The sequence below is a fragment of the Elephas maximus genome, chromosome 12 (assembly GCF_024166365.1).
Source record: "Elephas maximus indicus isolate mEleMax1 chromosome 12, mEleMax1 primary haplotype, whole genome shotgun sequence".
Classification (NCBI taxonomy): domain Eukaryota; kingdom Metazoa; phylum Chordata; class Mammalia; order Proboscidea; family Elephantidae; genus Elephas; species Elephas maximus.
The window spans coordinates 62,565,626-62,589,490 of NC_064830.1; the positions used below are offsets into that span (position 1 = coordinate 62,565,626).

The 23,865-nt window shown below is 46.0% G+C and overlaps 1 protein-coding gene across 4 annotated transcripts in view; it reads left to right on the forward strand.

Annotated features, from left to right (window-relative positions):
• Positions 1-21,047, forward strand: part of HMOX2 (heme oxygenase 2) — a 43,252-nt gene extending 22,205 nt beyond the window's left edge. The window contains exons 2-7 of one of the 4 annotated variants that reach the window (XR_007519555.1): positions 15,306-15,395; positions 16,199-16,324; positions 17,540-17,657; positions 18,073-18,564; positions 19,713-20,788; positions 20,977-21,047. Coding sequence is in view for 3 of the 4 variants with exons in the window: in XM_049903018.1 (XP_049758975.1) it covers positions 16,239-16,324; positions 17,540-17,657; positions 18,073-18,564; positions 19,713-20,096 (1,080 nt within the window). In the remaining variant the exon portion in view is untranslated. Of the gene's footprint in view, positions 1-15,305; positions 15,396-16,198; positions 16,325-17,539; positions 17,658-18,072; positions 18,565-19,712; positions 20,789-20,976 lie in introns of those variants that run through there. The other 3 variants (XM_049903020.1, XM_049903018.1, XM_049903019.1) reach the window with 3 other exon arrangements.
• The last annotated feature ends 2,818 nt before the right edge of the window (positions 21,048-23,865 follow it).

Sequence of the window (23,865 nt, forward strand, 5' to 3'; positions counted from 1 at the left end):
TATTTGCTCAGCATACAGGTTGAATACGTATGGTGAAAGGATACAACCCTGACGCACGACTTTCCTGACTTTAAACCACACAGTATCCCCTTGTTCTGTTCGAATGACTGCCTCTTGATCTATGTAAAGGTTCTTCATGAGCACAATTAAGTGTTCCGAGAGTCCCATTCTTCACAGCGTTATCCATAAATTTGTTATGATCCACACAGTCGAATGCCTTTGCATAGTCAGTAAAACGCAGGTAAACATCTTTCTGGTAGTCTCTGCTTTCTGCCAGGATCCATCTGACATCAGCAATGATATCCCTCTGGGTCTTAGTTTCTTCTTAGTCAGTGGGGCACTGCTCATAAGTGACTTAGGCTAGAGAGGAAAGCATCTATGAGCCGATAGCACTTCTAGGTTTTCCAAAGTGGAAATTCAGCAGAAGCATCTTGACTACCCACCCGCTCCCTTCCACCCCCCACAGGCATTGTTTATGCTGAGGCTACAGGTGACAGTGTGCCTGAGTGAGAGGAAATGTGACTGACTCTATGTAATCCACAGGCACATAGCTTTCCAGAGTGTCCCAAAGTTGGAATAATTCTTGCTTGATAGGTACCTCAGGAAGACCTAGGGTTTAGTCAGTATTTCCTCTGTTAAAACCAGACCTGTGGGTATGTTTGATGCCTAAGCTTTGTCCTTCTCGGAAAGTCCTTTCCTGACCAATTTAAAATCCAGTCAGTCCCTCCCTTATCCCTGCAAGTGCTTCTTATGAGATTAAAGATTCTTCATCTTCTCAAGCCTAGATCTCTTGTTCTAACATAAGGTGAGGTGGCAGTTGGAAAAAAGGGGGAGAATCTTGTATTTTTTTTATTTGTAGTAAGACAGCCTTGGTGCCAACAACAGGAAACTTCTGCTCCTTCGCTGAGCTCTCGTCAGGGTTTCAGGTCTTGTCCTCAGGTATGTCTGCTTGAACACTTGCTCAGTTGTATTTGAACAAGTTAGAGATGAGCCAGGGGTCCCTGGGTGGCGCAAATGGTTAAGGTGCTTGGCTGCTAACCGGAAGGTTGGAGGTTTGAGTCCATCCAGAGGTGCCTCAGAGACAAAAGATCTGGTGATCTACTTTCGAAAAATCAGCTATTGAAAACCCTCTGAAGCATAGTTCTGTTCTGACACTCTTAGGGTCTGGGTCTGAGTCTGTGTTGGCTTGACAGCAACTGGTTTAGAGTTGAGAAGGCCTCCTTCTCCTTCCCCTCCCCGCCCCCCCGCCAAAAAAAACCTTCAGGAGAAATCTTGTACTTTCTGAGCTAATCTGAGTTAAGTTACAGAAAGGCTAGTGCCTTCAGACTGGGTTGCAGTTGTTTTTGCTTCCTGGTTGCTTCTTGCAGAGTGTGCAAATGCATGCTGAGTAAATCTGACTCCAGTGCTTTGTGTCCATGAGTCCCCACTTTTCCAGCATCACCTGTCTGAGCTTGCTCTTTATGGTTGATAGCCGTCTGTTTAGTGAACTGAGTGCTTGAATTCACACAGTGATTAAAATGGAAAGAGTGAAGCTTGGGTGTACAATTTCCTGAGGAGTGGCAGTGCCAAAGTTCCGAGGAGACCTAAGACTATTTATTCTTTTTTTTTTTGAACATTTTATTGTGTTTTAGATGAAATTTAGTTTCCCATTCAGCAGATTAGCTTCTCATTCAACAATGCGTACACAGATTGTTCCGTGACATTGGTTGCTATCCCTGCAGTGTGTCAGCACTCTCCTGATTTCCACCCTGCCTTGTTTGTTCCCATTCCTCTAGTTTCCCTGCCCCTCCTTGCCTTCTCATTTTTGCTTTTGGGCAAATGTTGTCAGTTTGGCCTATAGTTGATTGTTCTAAGAGGCACATTCCTCACAGGTGGTGGTGTTTATTTTATAGACCAATCTATTATTTGCTGAAAGGTGACCTTCAGGAGTGGCTTCAGTTCCAGGTTAAAAGGGTGTCTTAGGGCAATAGTCTCGGAGGTTCCTCCAGTTTCTATCAGCCCAGAAAGCCTAGTCTTTTTTTATGAATTTGAGTTTTTTTCTACATTTTTTTCCCATTCTAACCAGAACCTTCTATTGTGTACCTGGTCTGAGCGCTCAGTAGTGGTAGCTGGGCACCATCTAGTTCTTCTGGTCTCAGACCAGAGATGGCTGTGGTTCATGTGGGCCATTAGTCCTGTGGACTAATTGCTTTCTTGAGCCTTTGGTTTCCTTCACTTTCCTTTGCTTTAGATGGGAAGAGACCAATAGTTGCATCTTAGACGGCTGCGTGCAAGCTTTTAAGAGCCTAGATGCTATTTGCCAAACTGATGTGGAACATTATCTTTATGGACTATATTATACCAGTTGACCTAGATAATATGGTTTCCTCACTGTGTTAAGAGGCCCCTCTCATCAAGTGCCTTGTTGGGTTGGAGCTGATTTGGGCTGTCTGCTGCCACCAATCCTGGGCGTAGCCAGCTAGCCTTCAGCAGCATCTCTGGAGGGAGTTTTGTAGCCTGCAGTGGTCATGTGTCTCCCCTGGAAAGAATAGGTATTCCCATTCCTGATGCTTCCCGGAGATGGGGTCTGAGTCCGAAACCCTCAGATGTGACCTGCCCAGAATGACTCGCTGGACTTTACCTTTTTCCTTAGTGTTTTATAATCACCCAGCTACTCATTTGGCCAACACCTTTTTTAATAAGAAAAGGCCAGCATTGGTAGCAACATTACATTTATGGAATACTTTTACACACTGAGCTTGCTTTGTCTTCACTGCATACTTGTGAAGGTGGAGCAATACCCTATTTTATGGATGAGGAAGCTTAGCCTTCAAGGACTTATCCACAGCCATGGAAGCTGCTAAGTATGGGGACCCAGACCTCAAACCCAAATCTTTCTAGCTTCTTAGTGCAAGGCCAAGCCACCTTTCCATTCCAGAAGGGGAGCTGGGCCTCTATCAATAATCAGCAGTGAGCAGGAGCCCAGAGGGGCCTCACAAACTGACAAGTCCACAGAGCCTGTGCCCTCCCTGAGGTCCAGGAGCAGGGCAGACCAGCCAGGTGACTGTTTACATACTGCAGACACAGGTCATCCCTCATCTGCACATCCATTCTCTGGACAGAATACAGATTGACCCTTGGTGTGGTGTTTATCCTTATAAATACAGGATTTTAGAGTAAGTTCATCTCCAAGCTGCATTCAGAGACAGGGCTTCTTCCCCTTGTTGAGTTTCCTGGTGTTGTCACAAGGTCTGAAAAGCTCACCCAGAGCGTATGATAATTTGACATCTCCTTTTGAAAAAAAAAAAAGGGTGGACTGGCTAGTAAAAAGATGTGTTCGTTCTTCTTTTAACATTTGTATAACTCTTCACATTAAAAAAAAAAATTTGTGCTTTAAGTGAAAGTTTACAAATCAAGTCAGTCTCTCATACAAAAATTTATATACACCTTGCTATATACTCCTAGTTGCATTCCCTCTCATTAATGAGATAGCACATTCCTTACCTCCACTGTCTGTTTTCATGTCCATTCGGCCAGCTTCTGACCCCCTCTGTCCTCTCATCTCCTCTCCAGACAGGAGCTGCCCACATAGCCTCATGTGTCTACTTGATCCAAGAAGCTCACTCTCCACCAGTATCATTTTCTATCCCGTAGTCCAGTCCAATCCCTGTCTGAAGACGGCTTTGGGAATGGCTCCTGTCTTGGGCTAACAGAAAGTCTGGGGACCATGACCTCCGGGGTCCTTCTAGTCTCAGTCAGACCATGAAGTCTGGTCTTTTTATGAGAGTTTGAGGTCTACATCCCACTGCTCTCCTGTTTTCTCAGGGTTTCTCTGTTGTGTTCCCTGTCAGGGCAGGCATCGGTTATAGCCAGGCACCATCTAGTTGTTCTGGTCTCAGGCTGATGTAGTCTCTGGTTTATGTGGCCCTTTCTGTCTCTTGGGCTCATAATTACCTTGTGTCTTTGGAACTCTTCACATTTCTAATAGGGTGGTTTTACAGTCCTTATCTTACTTGATCCTTCCAGTAGTCTTGGTATTGAACGCTGGGCAGGTAGTAATTCCATTTTATAGGTGAAAATAAAGCCCAGAGGGCTTTAAAGGATCTGAAGAGATGCACCTTCCTGCCCTACCTTCCCCTCACCTGCTGATTTTTCCTTGCACAACACCCTTACCATATCATCTATAGGTTTATAATTAGAATGTTAGAATTTATTCTCATGTAGACAGAGATTCAGAAAAGAACTTTTGTGCAGGGTAAACTGTTTATATCTGCTAAGGTCTGATGGGGTGATATGCACTATTAAGAATTGACTTGGTCTGGTTATGAGAGCATTAAACAGAAACAGGTATTCTCATTTAAAGGCGAATCTTGAAGATATGATCTGCCTTCTAGTAAGCTTCTGGTTTAACTGGGGAAACAGAACTGCAGCCACTATGGAGGCCTGTTATTAATATAGTGTAACTTCTATACAGAAGTGAACCCTGAGTCACATACAGCATTTAGGGATATGAAGAGAGAAGGAACAGATCCTATAATCCAGGAAAGGGAGAGTTTGGGGTCTTTGTAGTCTATTTTTATCACCTAGAAACGTTTAGGGGGCACATATTTGCCCTTGGTTTCTGCAAGAGGTAACACATTACTCTGAATTGTGACCCTCCTGAGTGTCACAATCTAGGTGGGGCAAGATCGTAGGCATAGATGTATACAATTGTTCAGCTGAAAGAATGGAAAACACACACACAATTATGGTTGTGGGAAGAAATCTACACCAGAGGTCAGAGAGGCCTTCAGACAAAGGAGCCTGCAGACCTCCTTCCCTCCAACACTGATGAAGCTTAAAGGAGCCAGTGCAAGTGCCTGCCCTCCCCGGCAAGTGGGTGAGGGTGGATGTGGGGGAGTCATAGGGGTTGAGGAGCCAGGGTGTGGTCAGAAGAGGAGAGCAGCCATGTGCAGGAGCTACAGGGGAGGCCTGGGCTCCTGGGCTCTGGAGGAGCAGCAGTGAGAGCCACGGCAGACAGCACAGTCCAGGTGAACGCCCAAACCACCCTCCTGGGCCCTGAGGCCAGCTTCCAAACCCACCAACCTGTTGACGAGTCGATTCTGACACATACTGACCCTATAGGACAGACTAGAACTGCCCCATAGGGTTTCCAAGGATGTAAATCTTATGATACCAGACTGCCACATCATTCTTCCAAGAGGCCAGCTTAGAGCAAGGGAAATAAAAACAAGTCATTAGCTAGACAATTCAGACCATGCACAGAAAAAAAGAAAAGGAAGAATCAGATTTGAGTGAAGAAAGATAAAACCAGATTTCATACCAGTTCATTTATAGCCATAGTACCTAATTAAAAGTTTTACTTAGTATTTCAGAATTTAACGGGTATGTTCTGTGTGTGTGTAAAATGTCCTTCATTTATTTAGCTTTCACAGTAGGCATTTTGTCTATGCATTTGCAACCATTACAGCTCAGGCCATAGAGTCCTCCCTAAGATGCTTGGCTACCATATTGGACTTGGGTACTCAGAGTGTGAGAGGGAATCTTGAAGATATGATCTGCCTTCTGGGAAACAGGACTGCAGCCACAATGGAGGCCTGTTATTAATATAGGGTAACTTCTTTTTTTTTTTTTAATAATTTTTACTGAGCTTTAAGTGAACGTTTACAAATCAAGTCAGTCTGTCACATATAAGCTTATATACACCTTACTCCATACTCCCACTTACTCTTCCCCTAATGAGTCAGCCCACTCCCTTCTTCCAGACTCTCCTTTTGTGACAATTTTGCCAATTTCTCACCTTTTCTACCCTCCTATCTCCCCTCCAGACAGGAGATGCCAACACAGTCTCAAGTGTCCACCTGATACAAGTAGCTCACTTTTCGTCAGCATCTCTCTCCAACCCATTGTCCAGTCCCTTCCATGTCTGATGAGTTGTCTTCGGGAACGGTTCTTGTCCTGGGCCAACAGAAGGTTTGGGGACCATGACTGCCGGGATTCTTCTAGTCTCAGTCAGACCGTTAAGTCTGGTCTTTTATGAGAATTTGGGGTCTGCATCCCCCTGATCTCCTGCTCCTTCAGGGGTTCTCTGTTGTGGTCCCTGTCAGGGCAGTCATCGGTTGTGGCCAGGCACCCTCTAGTTCCTCTGGTCTCAGGATGATGTAAGTCTCTGGTTCATGTGGCCCTTTCTGTCTCTTGGGCTCATAGTTATTGTGTGACCTTGGTGTTCTTCATTCTCCTTTGATCCAGGTGGGTTGAGACCAATTGATGCATCTTAGATGGCCACTTGTTAGCATTTAAGACCCCAGATGCCACATTTCAAAGTGGGATGCAGAATGTTTTCATAATAGAATTATTTTGCCAATTGACTTAGAAGTCCCTATAGGGTAACTTCTTGAACAGGAGTGAACTCCGAGTCACACATAGCCTTCTAGAAAGCAGGGAGGTGGGAATTCCCAACCCAGTCTGCAAGCAGTTCAGCTGGGTGGGGCAGCAGCTGAGTCCCAGCTCTGACATATCTGCTCTTTGGCTCTGGGAACTCTAGAGCAGGTATGTAACTCCTCTGAGAAGTGTGGCATACTAACACTAACTCAGTGCTGTGAGGACCAAATGAGATGTACTAGCTGGTCACTGTTGAGTGGCACAATACCCATGTGTCAGAGTTGGGTCAAGTTGTCCTAATTCCAGGAAGCTGCTTACCATCATTCCTTTCTCCCTTAGTCCACTTTCCTCTCTTTAGTGCCACCTGAGCTCAGCAACGTGCATCCTTCCTTCAGCTGTGGTTTTTTTTTTTTTTTTTTTTCAGGGCAAAGAAAAAGAATGACAATGAGAAAAAAATGAGATTAGCTGTAGGTAATCTTGTTCCTTTCTTGTTCCTTTTTGGGTCACCAGACGGGAAGTGAAGGATAAATGCTAGTCCATCCATTAGCTTCAGGTGGTAGCAGGCACTCAAGTACCTGACCTGAGAGTTTGCTGGGCTTGGGCTCCATGCAAAAGCACTGAACATCTTCAAACATGTCTGGCATTTCAGAAGCTCTAGTATCCTGCACCTGCAGTTTACCCAGGAGCAAAGAGAGCTTTGAAGGAAGTGTTCTGGCTCTGCTAGGTGAGTCTAAGGGACCCCCATTTGTTGGAAGTAATGTGATGGGGGTGTTCTTTCAATCAGGCTTCTGTCAGCTGGGGCTTTGGGTTGAAGTTCAGTAGGTGATCAAGTGAACAGCAAGGAGTATGGAATTGTGGAGTTGTGGAGGTAGATTTTATAAAGAGTAGTCACAGTTTTTCTGGAGGTGGACAAGAAAGAGGACAGATTGACCTTTCTGGAATTTGTAATAGCAAAGTAAATAGGGCCCTGGGGACTTCTGGCTGACTGATTAGTGCAGTGCAGGCCCTTAGTGGCTTTGCTTGACCTCAGTCTTCTTTTCCCCCTTCTCTTCCCTTTCCTTTTCAAGAGAATTGAGCAACTTTATATAAAAGAACCCAAATTAGCTAAAAAAGCAAACAAACCCGTTGCTGTGGAGTCAGTTCTGACTCATAGTGATCCTATAGGACAGAGTAGCTGTAAATCTTTTTTTTTTTTTTTTTGTGCTTTAAGTGAAAGTTTACAAATCAAATCAGTCTCTCATACAAAAATTCATACACACCTTGCTATGTTCTCCTAGCTGCTCTCCCCCTAATAAGACAGCACACTTCTCCTTTCTACCCTGTATTCCCCAGTGTCTATTCAGTCAGCTCCTGTTCCCTTAGGCTAAGACTGTAAATTTTTATGGAAGCTGACTGCCACATCTTTCTCCCTTGGAGCAGCTGGTAGGTTTGAACTGCCGACCTTTTGGTTAACAGCCAAGTGGTTAACCACTGCACCACCAGGGCTCCTTAAAACAAACAGACCCCTCCCTAAAAACCAATTATTCATAGCTTTTCAGATTCCCTTCCTGCCCTGGGCGGTATACTTCTGTGCTTTTGCACAGAGTTGTAGTCAGTGTTGGCGTCTTTTTTTCTGATAGGTTTGTGTATCCTTTCCTATGCACAGGTAGTCATGTACCCCATTGTGTACTCTTGTTTGAGTAGGCAGTGGTGTCATTAGAGAGGTTTGGGGATTGCAGACTGCACCAGGTGACACCATCAGAGGAGCTGACACCAAAATGACTGTCTATAAAATTTTTGTGCAGTGTTTCAGCAGAAATTTATTATTTTTTATAAAAATATCCCTGTAGTTAGTTAGGAAACCCTGGTGGCATAGTCGTTAAGTGCTACGGCTGCTAATCAAAAGGTCAGAAATTCGAATCCACCAGGCGCTCCTTGGAAACTCTATGGGGCAGTTCTACTCTGTCCTATAGGGGGTCACTATGAGACAGAATCGACTTGATGGCAACAGTACCGGTTTTGGGGTAGTTATAACAACAAAAACATTTTTGTAAGCCCAGCTTATATGTATCAGCATACCTACAAGGCTAAAACTCTACGTTAATTTACTTTTTGAATGCCGTAATGCCCTCCAATCAGAGCTGTCGTTATTACCCAATTACAATGATGCTCCGAATCACGTAGTTTCATCTGCAAGTGCTACAAACACATGCTGTTGTTTACATTGCTGCCGGTGTTTTTATAGTTGCAGATTACATCAAATTTTCTGGTGTTTTAACTACAATATTGTGGTAATTAGTATTTGTGAACCTATATCAATAAGTTTTTTTAGAGTGAAATAGAAGAATTGTTGTTGTTAGGTGCCGTCTAGTCGGTTCCGACTCATAGCGACCCTGTGCACAACAGAACGAAACACTGCCTGGTCCTGCACCATCCTTACAATCGTTGTTATGCTTGAGCTCATTGTTGCAGCCACTGTGTCAGTCCACCTCGTTGAGGGTCTTCCTCTTTTCCACTGACCCTGTACTCTGCCAAGCATGATGTCCTCCAGGGACTGATCCCTCCTGACAACATGTCCAAAGTATGTAAGACGCAGGTCTCACCATCCTTGCCTCTAAGGAGCATTCGGGCTGCACTTCTTCCAAGACGGATTTGTTCGTTCTTTTGGCAGTCCATGGTATATTCAGTATTCTTTGACAACATCACAATTCAAAGACGTCAACTCTTCTTCCGTCTCCCTTATTCATTGTCCAGCTTTCACATGCATATGATGTGATTGAAAATACCATGGCTTGGGTCAGGCACACCTTAGTCTTCAGGGCGACATCTTTGCTCTTCAACACTTTGAAGAGGTCCTTTGCAGCAGATTTGCCCAATGCAATGCGTCTTTTGATTTCTTGACTGCTGCTTCCGTGGCTGTTGATTGTGGATCCAAGTAAAATGAAATCCTTGACAAATTCAATCTTTTCTCCATTTAGCATGATGTTGCTCGTTGGTCCAGTTGTGAGGATTTTTGTTTTCTTTATGTTGAAGCGTAATCCAAATGGAAGGCTGTCTTTGATCTTCATTAGTAAGTGCTTCAAGTCCTCTTCACTTTCAGCAAGCAAGGTTGTGTCATCTGCATAACGCAGGTTGTGAATGAGTCTTCCTCCAGTCCTGATGGCGTTCTTCTTCATATAGTCCAGCTTCTCGGATTATTTGTTGAGCATACAGATTAAATAGGTATGGTGAAAGAGTACAACCCTGACGCACACCTTTCCTGACTTTAAACCAATCAGTATCCCCTTCTTCTGTCCGAACAACTGCCTCTTGATCTGTGTAAAGGTTCCTCATGAGCACAATTAAGTGTTCTGGAATTCCCATTCTTCACAGTGTTATCCATAGTTTGTTATGATCCACACAGTCGAATGCCTTTGCATAGTCAATAAAACACAGGTAAACATCTTTCTGGTATTCTCTGCTTTCAGCCAGGATCCATCTGACATCAGCAATGATATCCCTAGTTCCACATCTTTTTCTGAAACCGGCCTGAATTTCTGGCAGTTCCCTGTCGATATACTGCTGCAGCCGTTTTTTGAATGATCTTCAGCAAGATTTTGCTTGTGTGTGATATTAACGATATTGTTCTATAATTTCCACATTCGGTTGGATCACCTTTCTTGGGAATAGGCATAAATATGGATCTCTTCCAGTCAGTTGGCCAGGAAGCTGTCTTCCATATTTCTTGGCATAGACGAGTGAACACCTTCAGCGCTGCATCTCTTTGTTGAAACATCTCAATTGATATTCCATGAATTCCTGGAGCCTTGTTTTTTGCCAGTGCCTTCAGAGCAGCTTGGACTTCTTCCTTCAGTACCATCGGTTTCTGATCATATGCCACCTCTTGAAATGGTTGAATATCGACTAATTCTTTTCGGTAGGTATAATGACTCTGTGTATTCCTTCCATCTTCTTTTGTTGCTTCCTGCGTCGTTTAATATTTTCCCCATGGAATCCTTCACTACCACAACTCAAGGCTTGAATTTTTTCTTCAGTTCTTTCGGCTTGAGAAACACCGAGCATGTTCTTCCCTTTTGGTTTTCCATTTCCAGGTCTTTGCACATGTCATTATAATACTTTACTTTGTCTTATTGAGTGGCCCTTTGAAATCTTCTGTTCACTTCCTTTACTTCATCAATTCTTCCTTTTGCTTTAGCTGCTCAACACTTAAGAGCAAGTTTCAGAGTCTCCTCTGACATCCATCTTGGTCTTTTCTTTCTTTCCTGTCTTTTCAGTGACCTATTGCTTTGTTCATGGATGATGTCCTTGATGTCATTCCACAACTCGCCTGGTGTTCGGTCAGTAGTGTTCAATGCATCAAGTCTGTTCTTGAGATGGTCTCTAAATTCAGGTGGGATATACTCAAGGTCATATTTTGGCTCTTGTGGACTTGCTCTAATTTTCTTTGGTTTCAGCTTGAACTTGCATATGAGCAATTGATGGTCTGTTCCACAGTCGGCCCCTGGCCTTGTTCTGACTGATGATATTGAGCCTTTCCATCGTCTCTTTCCACAGATGTAGTCAATTTGATATCTGTGTGTTCCATCTGGTGAGCTCCATGTGTATAGTCGCTGTTTATGTTGGTGAAAGAAGGTATTTGCAATGAAGAAGTCGTTGGTCTTGAAAAATTCTATCATTCGATCTCCGACATTGTTTCTATCACCAAGGCCATATTTTCCAACTACTGATCCTTCTTCTTTGTTTCCAACTTTCACATTCCAATCGCCAGTAATTATCAATGCATCTTGATTGCATGTTCGATCAATTTCAAACTGCAGCAGCTGATAAAAATCTTCTGTTTCTTCATCTTTGGCCCTAGTGGTTGGTGTGTAAATTTGAATAATAATCGTATTAACTGGTCTTCCTTGTAGGCATATGGATATTATCCTATCACTGACAGTGTTGTACTTCAGGATAGATCTTGAAATGTTCTTTTTGACAACAAATGCAACACCATTCCTCTTCGAGTTGTCATTCCCAGCATAGTAGACTATATGATTGTCTGATTCAAAATGGCCAATACCAGTCCATTTCAGCTCACTAATGCCTAGGATATCGATGTTTATGCGTTCCTTTTCACTTTTGACGATTTCCAATTTTCCTAGATTCACACTTCGCACATTCCAGGTTCCAATTATTAATGGATGTTTGCAGCTGTTTCTTGTCATTTTGAGTCGTGCCACATCAGAAAATGAAGGTCCCGAAAGCTTTACTCCATCCACGTCATTAAGGTCAACTCTACTTTGAGGAGGCAGCTCTACTCCAGTCATCTTTTGAGTGCCTACCAGCCTGGGGGGCTCATCTTCCAGCACTCTATCAGACAGTGTTCCGCTGCTTTTCATAAGGTTTTCACTGGCTAATGCTTTTCAGAAGTAGACTGCCAGGTCCTTCTTCCTAGTCTGTCTTAGTCTGGAAGCTCAGCTGAAACCTGGGTGACCCTGCTGGTATCTGAACACCAGTGGCGTAGCTTCTAGCATCACAGCAACACACAAGCCCCCACAGAATGACAAACTGACAGACGCGTGGGGGAAATAGAAGAAAAAGGAGTGATAATGTGGGAATTACAATTTACAAGTAACGGTACCAAAAACATTACTAAGGATCCTGTATGGTCTGGTATGGGAGGAGGTCCATGAGGGGGGATGACACCATGAGTTACTGCACGGGTTAGCACCAACCCTAGTGACGCCATTGCAGGCAAGTATCTGTCGTACGCTGTGGCTTTTCTAATGTCACCATGCGGCTGTTTATCATTTTGGAGCAGATTGCGATTAATACTTTTTGCAGTGTATTCCCCAGAGTGGGATCTTTTTGTTTGTTTTTGTAGGGCGGGGACAGCTCTTGTTGATAATGAAAGGTTGGTGTCTAGAACAGTCCTATATTTATAATTCAACCCCATTTTTTAAGAGATGTCAGTGGTTTCTGCAGAGAAAAAAATGATTTGAGTATAGGGATTAGCCAGACTTAAGTCTGGACACATAGCTTTTCAGAGAGTGAAGAGAACTCTGCTTCTGCCACTGCAAGGTGGCAGTGGCACCCCAAGGTGACGGTGTGGCCACCCTGAGCATCAATGGAACGGGCCACGGGGATGGACTCAGGCTGCCTTTCTCTGGCACCCCAGCCTGTGTGGGTTGACTGTCGCAGGCGAACATTCCAAGAGCGTGCACACTCTTTCCTACTTTGTACAGATGGTGCTTTTAGTCTGTGCTGAGGACTTAGTATTCTGGCTGCTGGTGGTGGAATAAGCTGTTATCTTTAGAGTAAAATCAGTAATTCAAGTTTCAGGTTTAGAGAACTGTTGAAGTAGTGGACAGTGGACTACCGTGTTTTACAGTTTTTTTTTTTATTTTAAAACTGATTCTTCTTGGCAGTATATGTTAGACCTTTTCCTTCCTTTCTTCCTTCCTTCTTTTTCCACTCCTCTCCAGATTTTGTATTTATGGAGAACTTATTATTTTCCGGACCCTGGAGTTGCAGGAGTGAGAAAGCTATGGCCCTCCCAATGGGGAATGAGCATGGTCTCCTAAGAGCCAGGAAGAGGGAGTCAGGGGCTCTCAGGCAGGACTGAGGTTGAAGAGCGTGGCGGAGGGTGTGCTGGGGGAGGGGGGGACTGGCACAGAGAAGGTGCTGCTGAGAAAAAGAAAATGCCAAGTGGGCACCTGTGGATGCTAGCTTCCCCACCCCTCTTTGTATTTAAGAGAAGCAAAAGGGTTGTTGCTCGAACAGGAGTCCAGCCTCCCAGGGGTGCAGTTATTAACCAACAATACACAGCTTGTGATGGGATCTAATCACATGCGCTGTCGTCATTGGGCAGCGTGATGGGGTGCACACGGCAGGGTGTTCATGTCAGCTGCCACAACTATGCCACAACTAGGAGTGCTCTATGCAGCCAAACTGTACTTGTCCTTGTCTGCCTTGCTTGTCTGTGCACCTGTAAGCAGCAGTTCAGGTGCTTGGAGTCGTGTCACCAGCTTCACCATGCGTACCCACCACTATGTATTGGTCTGGGGCCCTCTCTGCCCTCTCTTGCTGCTAGGTGGTCCATGTTCCAGGCCCAGCAGCCCTCTTTTCCTCTCTGGGCCTGGTAGCTAAGCGTTTGGGAATGAATCTTCAGCCCTCAGGGTCCCCAAGGACAGAGCAGGGATGTTCTTTCTTAAGTCTGTAAAGTGAGATCAGCATGGACCCGTGTGGTGTGTATCTGCAGCTGGCAAAGCTCTACTTGGCCCTCGGTAAGAAGACACCCTGCGTTGGCTGCTGTGGTGTTAGGTGCTGTGCAGCTTCAAGCTATCTCTTCCGTGTACCATCCCATATCTACATCGTTCCGATTGTTCCCTTGATCCAGAAACCCCTCCCCTTCCCACTCCAAATCCTGCTACTGCTGAAGACCCCATCAGTCCTGCCTTGAACACGAAGCCTTTCGGATGCCATCACCCCATTCCATTGCCACCTTCCTTTGTGTTCTTCTAGGGCTTGCACTGTGCATTGTACATTTCATCAGCGTCGTGGAGATGAGAGCATCTGTGATTAGAAGTTAAGAGACGGTTCCATTTTCTACATACACTGCTATTTTCTAAGTGTTCTTGGACAACATCAGTAAGCCTCATTCAAGATACAAACAATTGTATCATTTATTGAGTACTTACTGGGGAGGCAGACACTGTGCTAAGCGTTACCTTCTGTGTTCTCATTGAATTCTTCCTATAATTAATGCTGTGGTACAGAGAGATGCTAAACCTTAAAGGAGCCCTGGTGGTATAACGGTTAAGCGCTTGGCTGTTAATTGAAAGGTTGGTGGTTCAAACCCACCAGGCAGCTGCATGGGAGAGAGACCTGGTGATCTGCCCCTGGAAAGATTACAGCCTATGGGGCAGTTCTACCCAGTCACTTGGGGTTGCTATGAGTTACAATCAACTTGATGGCACCTAGCAACAAACCTAAGGGTAAGAGAAGGTTCAGACTTTGTTTTACAAGTCATGCATATGATCCCAAAAGATAACAGAGAGAAAGTAACTGCCTGCCTAGGAGACTCAGCTAGAGTATGTGCCTGTGTATTAGCAGTGGTAACATCTGTGTGGTGGGAGAGAGGCTGGTGTTTATTTCTGTTTTTGTGTCTTTCAGAACCCTTTTCTTATACTTCCTTGTTGCCTCTGGAGCCTATTTCGAAGTAAAGCGTGCAGAAAATGCTCAGTACATAAATACTGAGGCCTCTTCTGTTCTTGGCCCAAGGCTGGCCTGGTTTGGTCTTAACATCGGTAGTTCTGTCTTTGTGAATTACTTTATTAGTTCTTGGTGCAACTGTGCTGCTGTTCATCTGGAAAGTTTTCCAGATGGGCTGCTGTTACACTTGTGGAGTAGAGGCCTCAGGGATGGCAGATAAGCTTGTTGCGTACACCATGGGACCACATTTCCCCAGCTGATGAAGGCTCAGCCCTGGCAGCAGCCAGTGGGGACTGATTGGCCCACTTGTACTGTTCCCTCAGCCCGGCAGAGACCCGAGTGGGCTGGGATCACAGTTGGCTGCTGGGTGACTCACGCACAGCTGATGCGGGCCTCTCAGGGTCTTCACGTGGCTCTGCTCTAAAGGGAGTTGCTGGGAACCGCAGGGTTCCCTTCCAGTCGGCGCCCTGCCTCCTCCTGCAGCTCTCCACACAGAGCCTTGAGCAGGCAAGGGCGAGATGACTACAAGCTCAGCTTGCTGGAAGGCAGAATCCCTGTGTGGCTGGCTGAACACAGAGCTGTGTGCTGCTTGCTGTTTTTAGGCTTTATCTACAATATTTTGTTATTTTATGGGTCTTTTTTGTAACTTTTTATCTGGGTTAAAAGTTGTAAGAACAGTAAAAAGGAGTCTTGTACACCTTTTACCCAGATTGACTGTTAACATTTTGTGTCATTTGCTTTACTCACTTGTGTTCGTTCCCCCTCCATAGGTAAATGTGTAGACACATGTGTGTGTACTGTTTCTGCACCATTTGACAATAAGCTGCAGACTGCGTGCCTCTTTACTTCTGAGTACACAGGTGTGTGTTTCCTAAGAACAAGGGCATTCTCTTACATAACCACAGTACAATTATTAAAAAAAAGGAATTCAGCGTCCATACAATACTGTTGCCTCATCCACAGTCTGTATTCCAGTTCTGTCCATATTCAGATATGGCCTCACTAATGTCAGGGCTTGATTTTTAAAGATGATAATCCTGGGGAGTGTGGTTGTTGTCTTAGTCATTCAGTGCTGCCTTAACAGAAATACCACAAGTGGATGGCATTAACAAAGAGAATTTTATTTCCTCACAGTAAAGTAGGCTAAAAGTCCAAACTCAAGGTGTCAGCTCCAGGGGAAGGCTTTCTCTCTCTGTCGGCTCTGGAAGAAGGTCCTTGTCCTGAATCTTCCATAGCCGAGGAGCTTCTCAGGTGCAGGGACCCCAGGTCCAAAGGACTCACTTTGCTCCTGGTGCTGCTTTCTTGGTGGTATAAGGTGCCCCTTGTACCGTCCCATCCCCTGCTGCTGGGCCCCCCCCCATCCCTCTGCTTGCTTCTATCTTTTATATCTCGAGAGATTGCCTCAAGACACAATCCAGTCCTGTAGGTTGAGTCCTGCCTCACTAACACAACTGCCGCCCATCCTCCCTGATTAACATATTAGAGGCAGGATTTACAACATGTAGGAAAATCACACAATACTGGGAATCATTGCCCAGCCCAACTGATAACACCTTTTTGGGGGAACATAATTCAATCCATGACAGGCTATTTCCTCTTCTTGGTAAGCAGAGCAGGTCAGTGTCTGGGGAAATGATGTCACCAGCTCTTGTGTCCCCTCTAGGATCCAAGAGCTGAGCGTGTCAGGACCCACACTCGGCAACATGTCTGCAGAACTGGAGACGTCAGAGGGGCTGGATGAGTCTGAGAAAAAGAGCTCTGAAGCCCCAGAGAGAGAGACTCACACCAGGTGAGTGGTGCGAGGCCTGCTAGGTTCCATCAGGGTGGGCTTTGTATACTGGAGATGCACTGGGGTGTGGTCTGGGGCAGGGCTGAGGGACTGGCAGTGTGCAGCTGGCATGGGTGGACCACAGAGACAGCACGCACTCAGCCGCTCAACACTATCACTGAGTCTCAGGGTGGTTCTCATCCAGCATCTTATCCTGAGGGCAAGTCAGGCTTGCTGGGAGTGCTAAGTATCCTCATCCTTTTTTTCCTTAGAATCCTAATGGTGTTTCTTTCCATCTGTGGTTGAGAAAGGGTAATCAAAGGCCGTATCTCTAAGCTGGCCCTTTTCAGTGTTTGCCATCCCTTAAGTGTAGGAGCAACTCTAACCCTGCTCCCGAACAGGGCATTTCTTACTATGTAGGGTCTGCCCACTCTACTCTTCCAGTTACCAGGACCTGTTCTTCGTCTCTCATTATAGCACTGTCATTGGCAAAGTTCTTTTCTTTATAACTTGAGGTAATCCTAATAAATTCTCAGCACGTGGCTAGGTGATAGGAGCTAATCTCCTGAGAAGCCAGCATAGGTTGAACCGGAAAGGACAGTCTTCCACATGCTAGCAGACGGGTTGTGTACATATGAACCAGCCCCTCCCAGGTTCTCTGCCTTGTCCTGTTCTGGCACCATTTGTACAGCCTCATCCTGGGTAGTTTTTTTAAGCAGCACAAACAGCAGGTCTTAACCCCAGCTTCTCCAGCCTTTGTCCCATTCTCAGCCTCCCCAGGCCTGAGTGGTCTTATCCACATGTGATCTTGAAAAGGCAGGGGACGCAAGGTGGAAGGGAGGTTGCTGCAAGACACAGGCCACAGTCCTTTGCATTCACCCCTGGAGAAGCCTGGGGGCAGGGCCCCAGGTTAGAGGCATTTCTCTTAGCACTGGACAGCTACAGAAGCACAGTGCCGCTCAATGCGGGTGCTTCACAGCGGACACAGATACTTTTGAGGACTAGGCTGTGTTCATCCCTGTGCCATCCAGATCCTTTGGCAGGCTGTCACCTCTGCCTGCCCCAACATCCTGGCAAGGCCCTGCTGTCACGCTGTAGTGACATTCCAAGCAGTCCCGCCTCCTGTTGGCTCAGTGACATAGCATGGTTGGGATTAGCACGTGGCGTGCAGCCACTCATGGCCTTTCCAGGGCCTGAGAAGGACCATTTTCCATACCTGCACACATCTCTCTACAGAGTATCAGACCTCTCGGAGCTCCTGAAGGAAGGGACCAAGGAAGCACATGACCAGGCAGAAAACACCCAGTTTGTCAAAGACTTCTTAAAAGGCAACATCAAGAAGGATCTCTTTAAGGTAAGTGCCCTCAGTCCTGCAAGGGCATGCACCAGACCACCTAAGGGGCCAGATTGGGGGTTCTGAGTCCCGGGAGGAATCCCCTTTCCCCCCAGAGCTGCTCTGGGGCAAGCCAGGCCTTGTTCTGTGCTCCTGAAATTAAGCTGTGGTTCTTGGAGATTAAATGGAGTAACAGTGACATCAATGAAGCACAAGTGTCCATGTTTCAAAGAACTCACCATGTGATTCCTTAAAAACATGAAACCTTCCCTGGGGTGTTAAATAATTCACTGTATAAAGTGGGGTGATGTAATTGAGTCTTTAGGGGCTGGAGGGGTGTGGGCAGTCCTGAGCCTTGTCTCCAGCTGCTGGGATGGGGTGGGATCACACATCGCTGGCCAGCCCCTTCTCATGGCCTCCCTGCCCTGTCCTGCAGCTGGCCACCACTGCGCTTTACTTTACGTATTCGGCCCTCGAGGAGGAAATGGACCGCAACAAGGACCACCCAGCGTTTGCCCCTTTGTACTTCCCCATGGAGCTGCACCGGAAGGAGGCACTGACCAAGGACATGGAGTACTTCTTTGGAGAGAACTGGGAGGAGCAAGCACAGTGCTCCGCAGCTGCCCAGAAGTACGTGGATAGGATCCACTATGTGGGGCAGCACGAGCCTGAGCTGCTGGTGGCCCATGCCTACACCCGCTACATGGGGGACCTCTCGGGGGGCCAGGTGTTGAAGAAGGTGGCGCAGCGGGCTCTGAAACTCCCCAGCACGGGGGAGGGCACCCAGTTCTACTTGTTTGAGAATGTGGATAATGCCCAGCAGTTCAAGCAGTTGTACCGGGCCAGGATGAATGCCCTGGACCTGAACCCGAAGACCAAAGAGAGGATTGTGGAGGAGGCCAACAAGGCCTTTGAGTACAACATGCAGGTACTGCAAGGTGACAGGTGCTGCAGGGTGACAGGTGAGGTGGGGTGGCAGGTGTGGTGGAGTGGCAGGTGCAGTGGGTGGCAGGTGGTATAGGTAGCAGGTGCTATAGGTGGCTGGGACTGTGGGGCTCATGCTTGTCTATGTATCTGGGATGGGAAGTAGGGGCAAATCCAGAGCTTTCTAAAAGGAAATCAATAGCATTAGGCATCAGGAGATATATAGGGCCTCTTGGCCCATTCCTGCAGCCTGCCCAAGAGACAGTGGAACCTGTTGCCATCAAGTTGATTCTGACTCATAGCAACACTATAGGATAGGGTAGAACTGCCCCATAGAATTTCCAAGGAGTGCCTGGTGGATTTGAACTGCTGAACTTTTGGTTAGCATCCATAGCACTTAACCACTACACCACCGGGGTTTCCTAAGCGACAGTGGAGGTAACTAAATTGGCCACCAGAGGGTGTGAGCCCAGGAGATGGCACCCACTGCAGAGGCCTATGTGTAGAGGTCTTCTGGGAAGATGGAGGCCCCCAGCATGTAGAGGGGTCTAGGGAAAATGGAGCTACCTCCCTCTCTCACTGCACGGTCTGGTCTTGAGAATGGATCTTTTCCTACTTTTCAGCAGGGATTGCTCTGAACAGTCCTGCTTGTTAAGCTCAAGAAGAGGCCAGTTTAACCAGGGAGAGAAACTCCATTTACAAGTAGCCTTTAGATGGGGCTGAGCCTGGGGGACTGATTGTCCCAAGAGCCCCAAGTCACCCCTCTGTGTCAGGGAGAGTGGGTGTGAGGGACAGAAGTACCACAGGCCTGCCAGCCGCTCAGGGTGACACAGCCACCCTGCTGCAGACTCTTCTTCCCTATGGGGAAGGAGCAGTGCACCTAGGATCTTTCTGGGTAAGCACCTCAGACCAGCGAGCCCCTTGGCCCTGCCCTTATCTCTCTGTGCCCTGCTAGTTTCAGTTCCTGGATCTACCTTCACGCAGGCCAGCCATGGGGCATGGTGCCTGGGTGGTGCCAGGATGCCTCTCCATGGTGGTCCCTTTGGGGAGGGGCCGGGCAGCACCTCTGCAGAGCTTTGTGCAGGGAGCAAGTTTGCACTGAGCGCCAAAAGTCAGAATTCTGAATGGCTCCAGTGGTCCTCTGCTCCTCAGATATTCAGTGAACTGGACCAGGCTGGCTCCATGCTGGCCAAAGAGACCCTGGAAGACGGGCTCCCTGTGCATGACGGGAAAGGCGACTTGCGCAAATGCCCCTACTACACTGCTAAGCAAGACAAAGGTAGGTCTTACATCTTCCCAGCTCCCCTCCCAGGTGGGATGGCCACAGCCCCTCTAATGCTACATCTCCTGTTGGCACCACCACATAGGTGCCCTGGAGGGCAGCATCTGCCCCTTCCGAACAGCCGTGGCTGTGCTGAGGATGCCCAGCCTGCAGCTCATTCTTGCCGCCAGTGTGGCCCTGGCTGCCGGACTATTGGCCTGTTACTACCTGTGAAGAACCCCACTCCACTGTGTTGGTGCCACCTTCCACAGTGACCACTGGCCCCACCCCCACCCGACTAAACTACCACCTGGGTGACTTTTTTTTAATGCTGGGTATGAGAAAACAAGCAACCAGTAAAAGCCAGATGCTAAAGCCTCTGCCTACCAGCATCCTCTCTGCAGTCCAGGTGCCGAGGTGGGCTCAGGCTCCCCTTCCTACAGTCCTCGGGCGCCTGGGTCAGGAGCAGCTCAGTGGACAGCACCCATACCTCTGATCCCTGGGTTTATTCCCTTCTTCCTTCTGGTCTCTCAGCACTTAGGGGTTATCTCTCCTCCGCTGGGTGTACTGTGGGAGGGTGCGGGGACCCACCAGGCACTGCTGCTCTGCTCCGGGGCCTCTCGTGGGGGTCTGGGAGCCCCCTCCTCAGCAGTCAGCCCTCTTTCCTCAACCAGAAAATCCTGAGTGGTCTGTGCAGCCTGTGGACTGTCTCCTCTGACCTGTGTAAATACTTCAGTACTTAATAAAGCAGATTCCGCAAGCTTCCGACCTCTTTTCTGCACTGGCACAAGTTAGCCCTTAGTGGGCAGAGTCCCTTGAAAGCGAGGGGGATGTGTCTCTGTGTCGAATTTGTGTCATCCTTCAGGATGGCCCCACTGTGTGCGTGTCACGCTGCTGCTGAACTCCTCCCTTGTCTTCAGGCCAGAGTCATTCCATCATCTCAAGAAGACCTCTGAAGTTGATCTAGGTCTCTGGTATTCTAATCTCAAAATGCTTTGGGGGTTTCCTATGTTTTTAAATTTTTTTATATATAAGAATTTTTAAAACTCATAAACTTGTATTATATAACAACTCACTGATTGCCTAAAATAGCAATGTGAACTAAAATAATTTTATTAATAGAAATCTTTTACCTGTTTTATATATTGTTGTTAGGTGCCATCAAGTGGGTTCTGGACTCACAGCAACCCTATGTACAACAGAACGAAACACTGCCCAGTCCTGAGCCATCCTTACAATCGTTCCCTTGAGCTCATTGTTGCAGCCAGTGTGTCAGTCCACCTTGTTGACGGTCTTCCTCTTTTCTGCGGACCCTGTACTTTGCCAAGCATGACGTCCTTCTCCAGGGACTGATCCCTCCAGACAACATGTCCAAAGTATGTAAGAAGCAGTCTCGCCATCCTTGCTTCTAAGGAGCATTGTGGTTGTACTTCTTCCAAGACAGATTTGTTCGTTCTTTTGGCAGCCCATGGTATATTCAATATTCTTCGACAACACCACAATTCAAAGGTGTAAAATTCTTCTCTGGTCTTCCTTATTCATTGTCCAGCTTTCACATGGATTTCATGAGATTGAAAATACCATGGCTTGGGTCGGGCGCACCTTAGCCTTCAAGGTGACATTTTTGCTTTTCAGCACTTAATTTAAAGAGGTCCTTTGCAGCAGATTTACCCAGTGCAATGCATTGTTCAGATTTCTTGACTGCTGCTTCCATGGCCTTTGATTGTGGATCCAAGTAAAATGAAATCCATGACAACTTCAGTCTTCTCTTTGTTTATCATGATGTTGCTCATTGGTCCAGTTGTGAGGATTTTTGTTTTCTTTATGTTGAGGTGCAATCCATACTGAAGGCTGTGGTCTTTGATCTTCATTAGTAAGTGCTTCAAGTCCTCTTCACTTTGAGCAAGCAAGGTTGTATCATCTGCATAACGCAGATTGTTAATGAGTCTTCCTCCAATCCTGATGCCCTGTTCTTCTTTGTATAGTCCAGCTTTCTCCGATTATTTGCTCAGCATACAGATTGAATAAGTATGGTGAAAAGATACAACCCTGACGTATAGCTTTCCTGACTTTAAACCAATCAGTATCCCCTTGTTCTGTTCCAACAACTGCCGCTTCATCAAAGGTTCCTCATAAGCACAATGAATTGTTCTGGAATTCCCATTCTTCACAATGTTATCCATAATTTGTTATGATCCACACAATCGAATGCCTTTGCATAGTCAGTAAAAGACAGGTAAACATCCTTCTGATATTCTCTGCTTTCACCCAGGATCCATCTGACATCAGCAATGATATCCCTGGTTACACGTCCTCTTCTGAAACCAGCCTGAATTTCTGGCAGTTCCCTGTCGATATACTGCTGAAGCCACTTTTGAATGATCTTAAGCAAAATTTTGCATGTGTGTGATATTAATAATATTCTATAATTTCCGCATTCAGTTGGATCACCTTTCTTGGGAACAGGCATAAATATGGATCTCTTCCAGTCAGTTGGCCAGGAAGCTGTCTTCCATATTTCTTGTCATAGACGAGTGAGCACCTCCGGCGCTGCATCTGTTTGTTGAAACATCTCAATTGATACCCCGTGAATTCCAGGAGCCTTGTTTTTTGCCAATGCCTTCAGAGCAGCTTGGACTTCTTCCTTTAGTACCATTGGTACTAGCTCTTGAAATGGTTGAACATTGACTAATTCTTTTTGCTATAATGACTGTGTATTCCTTCCATCTTCTCTGGATGCTTCCTGCATCATTTAATATTTTCCCCATACAATCTTTCACTATTGCAACTCGAGGCGTGAATTTTTTCTTCGGTTTTTTCAGCTTGAGAAATGCCAAGCGTGTTCTTCCCTTTTGGTTTGTTATCTCCAGCTCTTTGCATATGTCATCATAATACTTTGTCTTCCCGAGCCGCCCTTTGAAATCTTCTGTTCTTTTACGTCATCATTTCTTCTTTTGCTTTAGCAAGTTTCAGAGTCTCCTCTGACATCCATCTTGGTCTTTTCTTTCTTTCCCGTCTTTTCAGTGACCTTTTGCTTTCTTCATGTATGATGTCCTTAATGTCATTCCATAACTTGTCTGGTCTTTGGTCACTAGTGTTCAGTGTGTCAAATCTATTCTTCAGTTGGTCTCTAAATTCAGGTGGAATATACTCAAGGTCATATTTTGGCTCTTGTGGACTTGCTCTGATTTTCTTCAGCTTCAGCTTGAACTTGCAGATGAGCAATTGATAGTCTGTTCCACAGTCTACCCCTGGCCTTGTTCTGACTGATGATATTGAGGTTTTCCATCATTTCTTTCCATAGATGTAGTTGATTTGATTACTGTGTGTTCCATCTGGTGAGGTCCATGTGTATAGTCACTCTTTATGTTGGTGAAAGAAGGTATTTGCAATGAAGAAGTTGTTAGTCTTGCAAAATTCTATCATTCGATCTCCGGCATTGTTTCTGTCATCAAGGCCATATTTTCCAACTACTGGTCCTTCTTCTTTGTTTCCAGCATTCGCATTCCAATGAGCAGTAATTATGAATGCATCCTGAATGCATGTTTGATTAATTTCAGACTGCAGCAGCTGATAAAAATCTCCAGTTTCTTCATCTTTGCCCTTAATTGGTGTGTGTAAATTTGAATAATAGTTGTATTAACTGGCCTTCCTTGTAGTCGTATGGGTATTATTTTATCACTGACAGTGTTGTACTTCAGGATAGATCTTGAAATGTTCTTTTTGACGATGAATGCAACACTATCCCTCTGCAAGTTGTCATTCCCAGCATAGTAGACTATATGATTGTCCGATTCAGAATTGCAACACCAGTCCATTTCAACTCACTAATGCCTAGGATATCGATGTTTATGCATTCCATTTTTGACAGTTTCCAATTTTCGTAGATTCCTACTTTGTACATTCCAGGTTCTGATTATTAATGGATGTTTGCAGCTGTTTCTTCTCATTTTGAGTCATGTCACATCAGCAAATGAAGGTCCCGAAAACTTTACTCCATCCACGTCATTAAGGTTGAGTGTACCTTGAGGAGGCAGCCCTTCC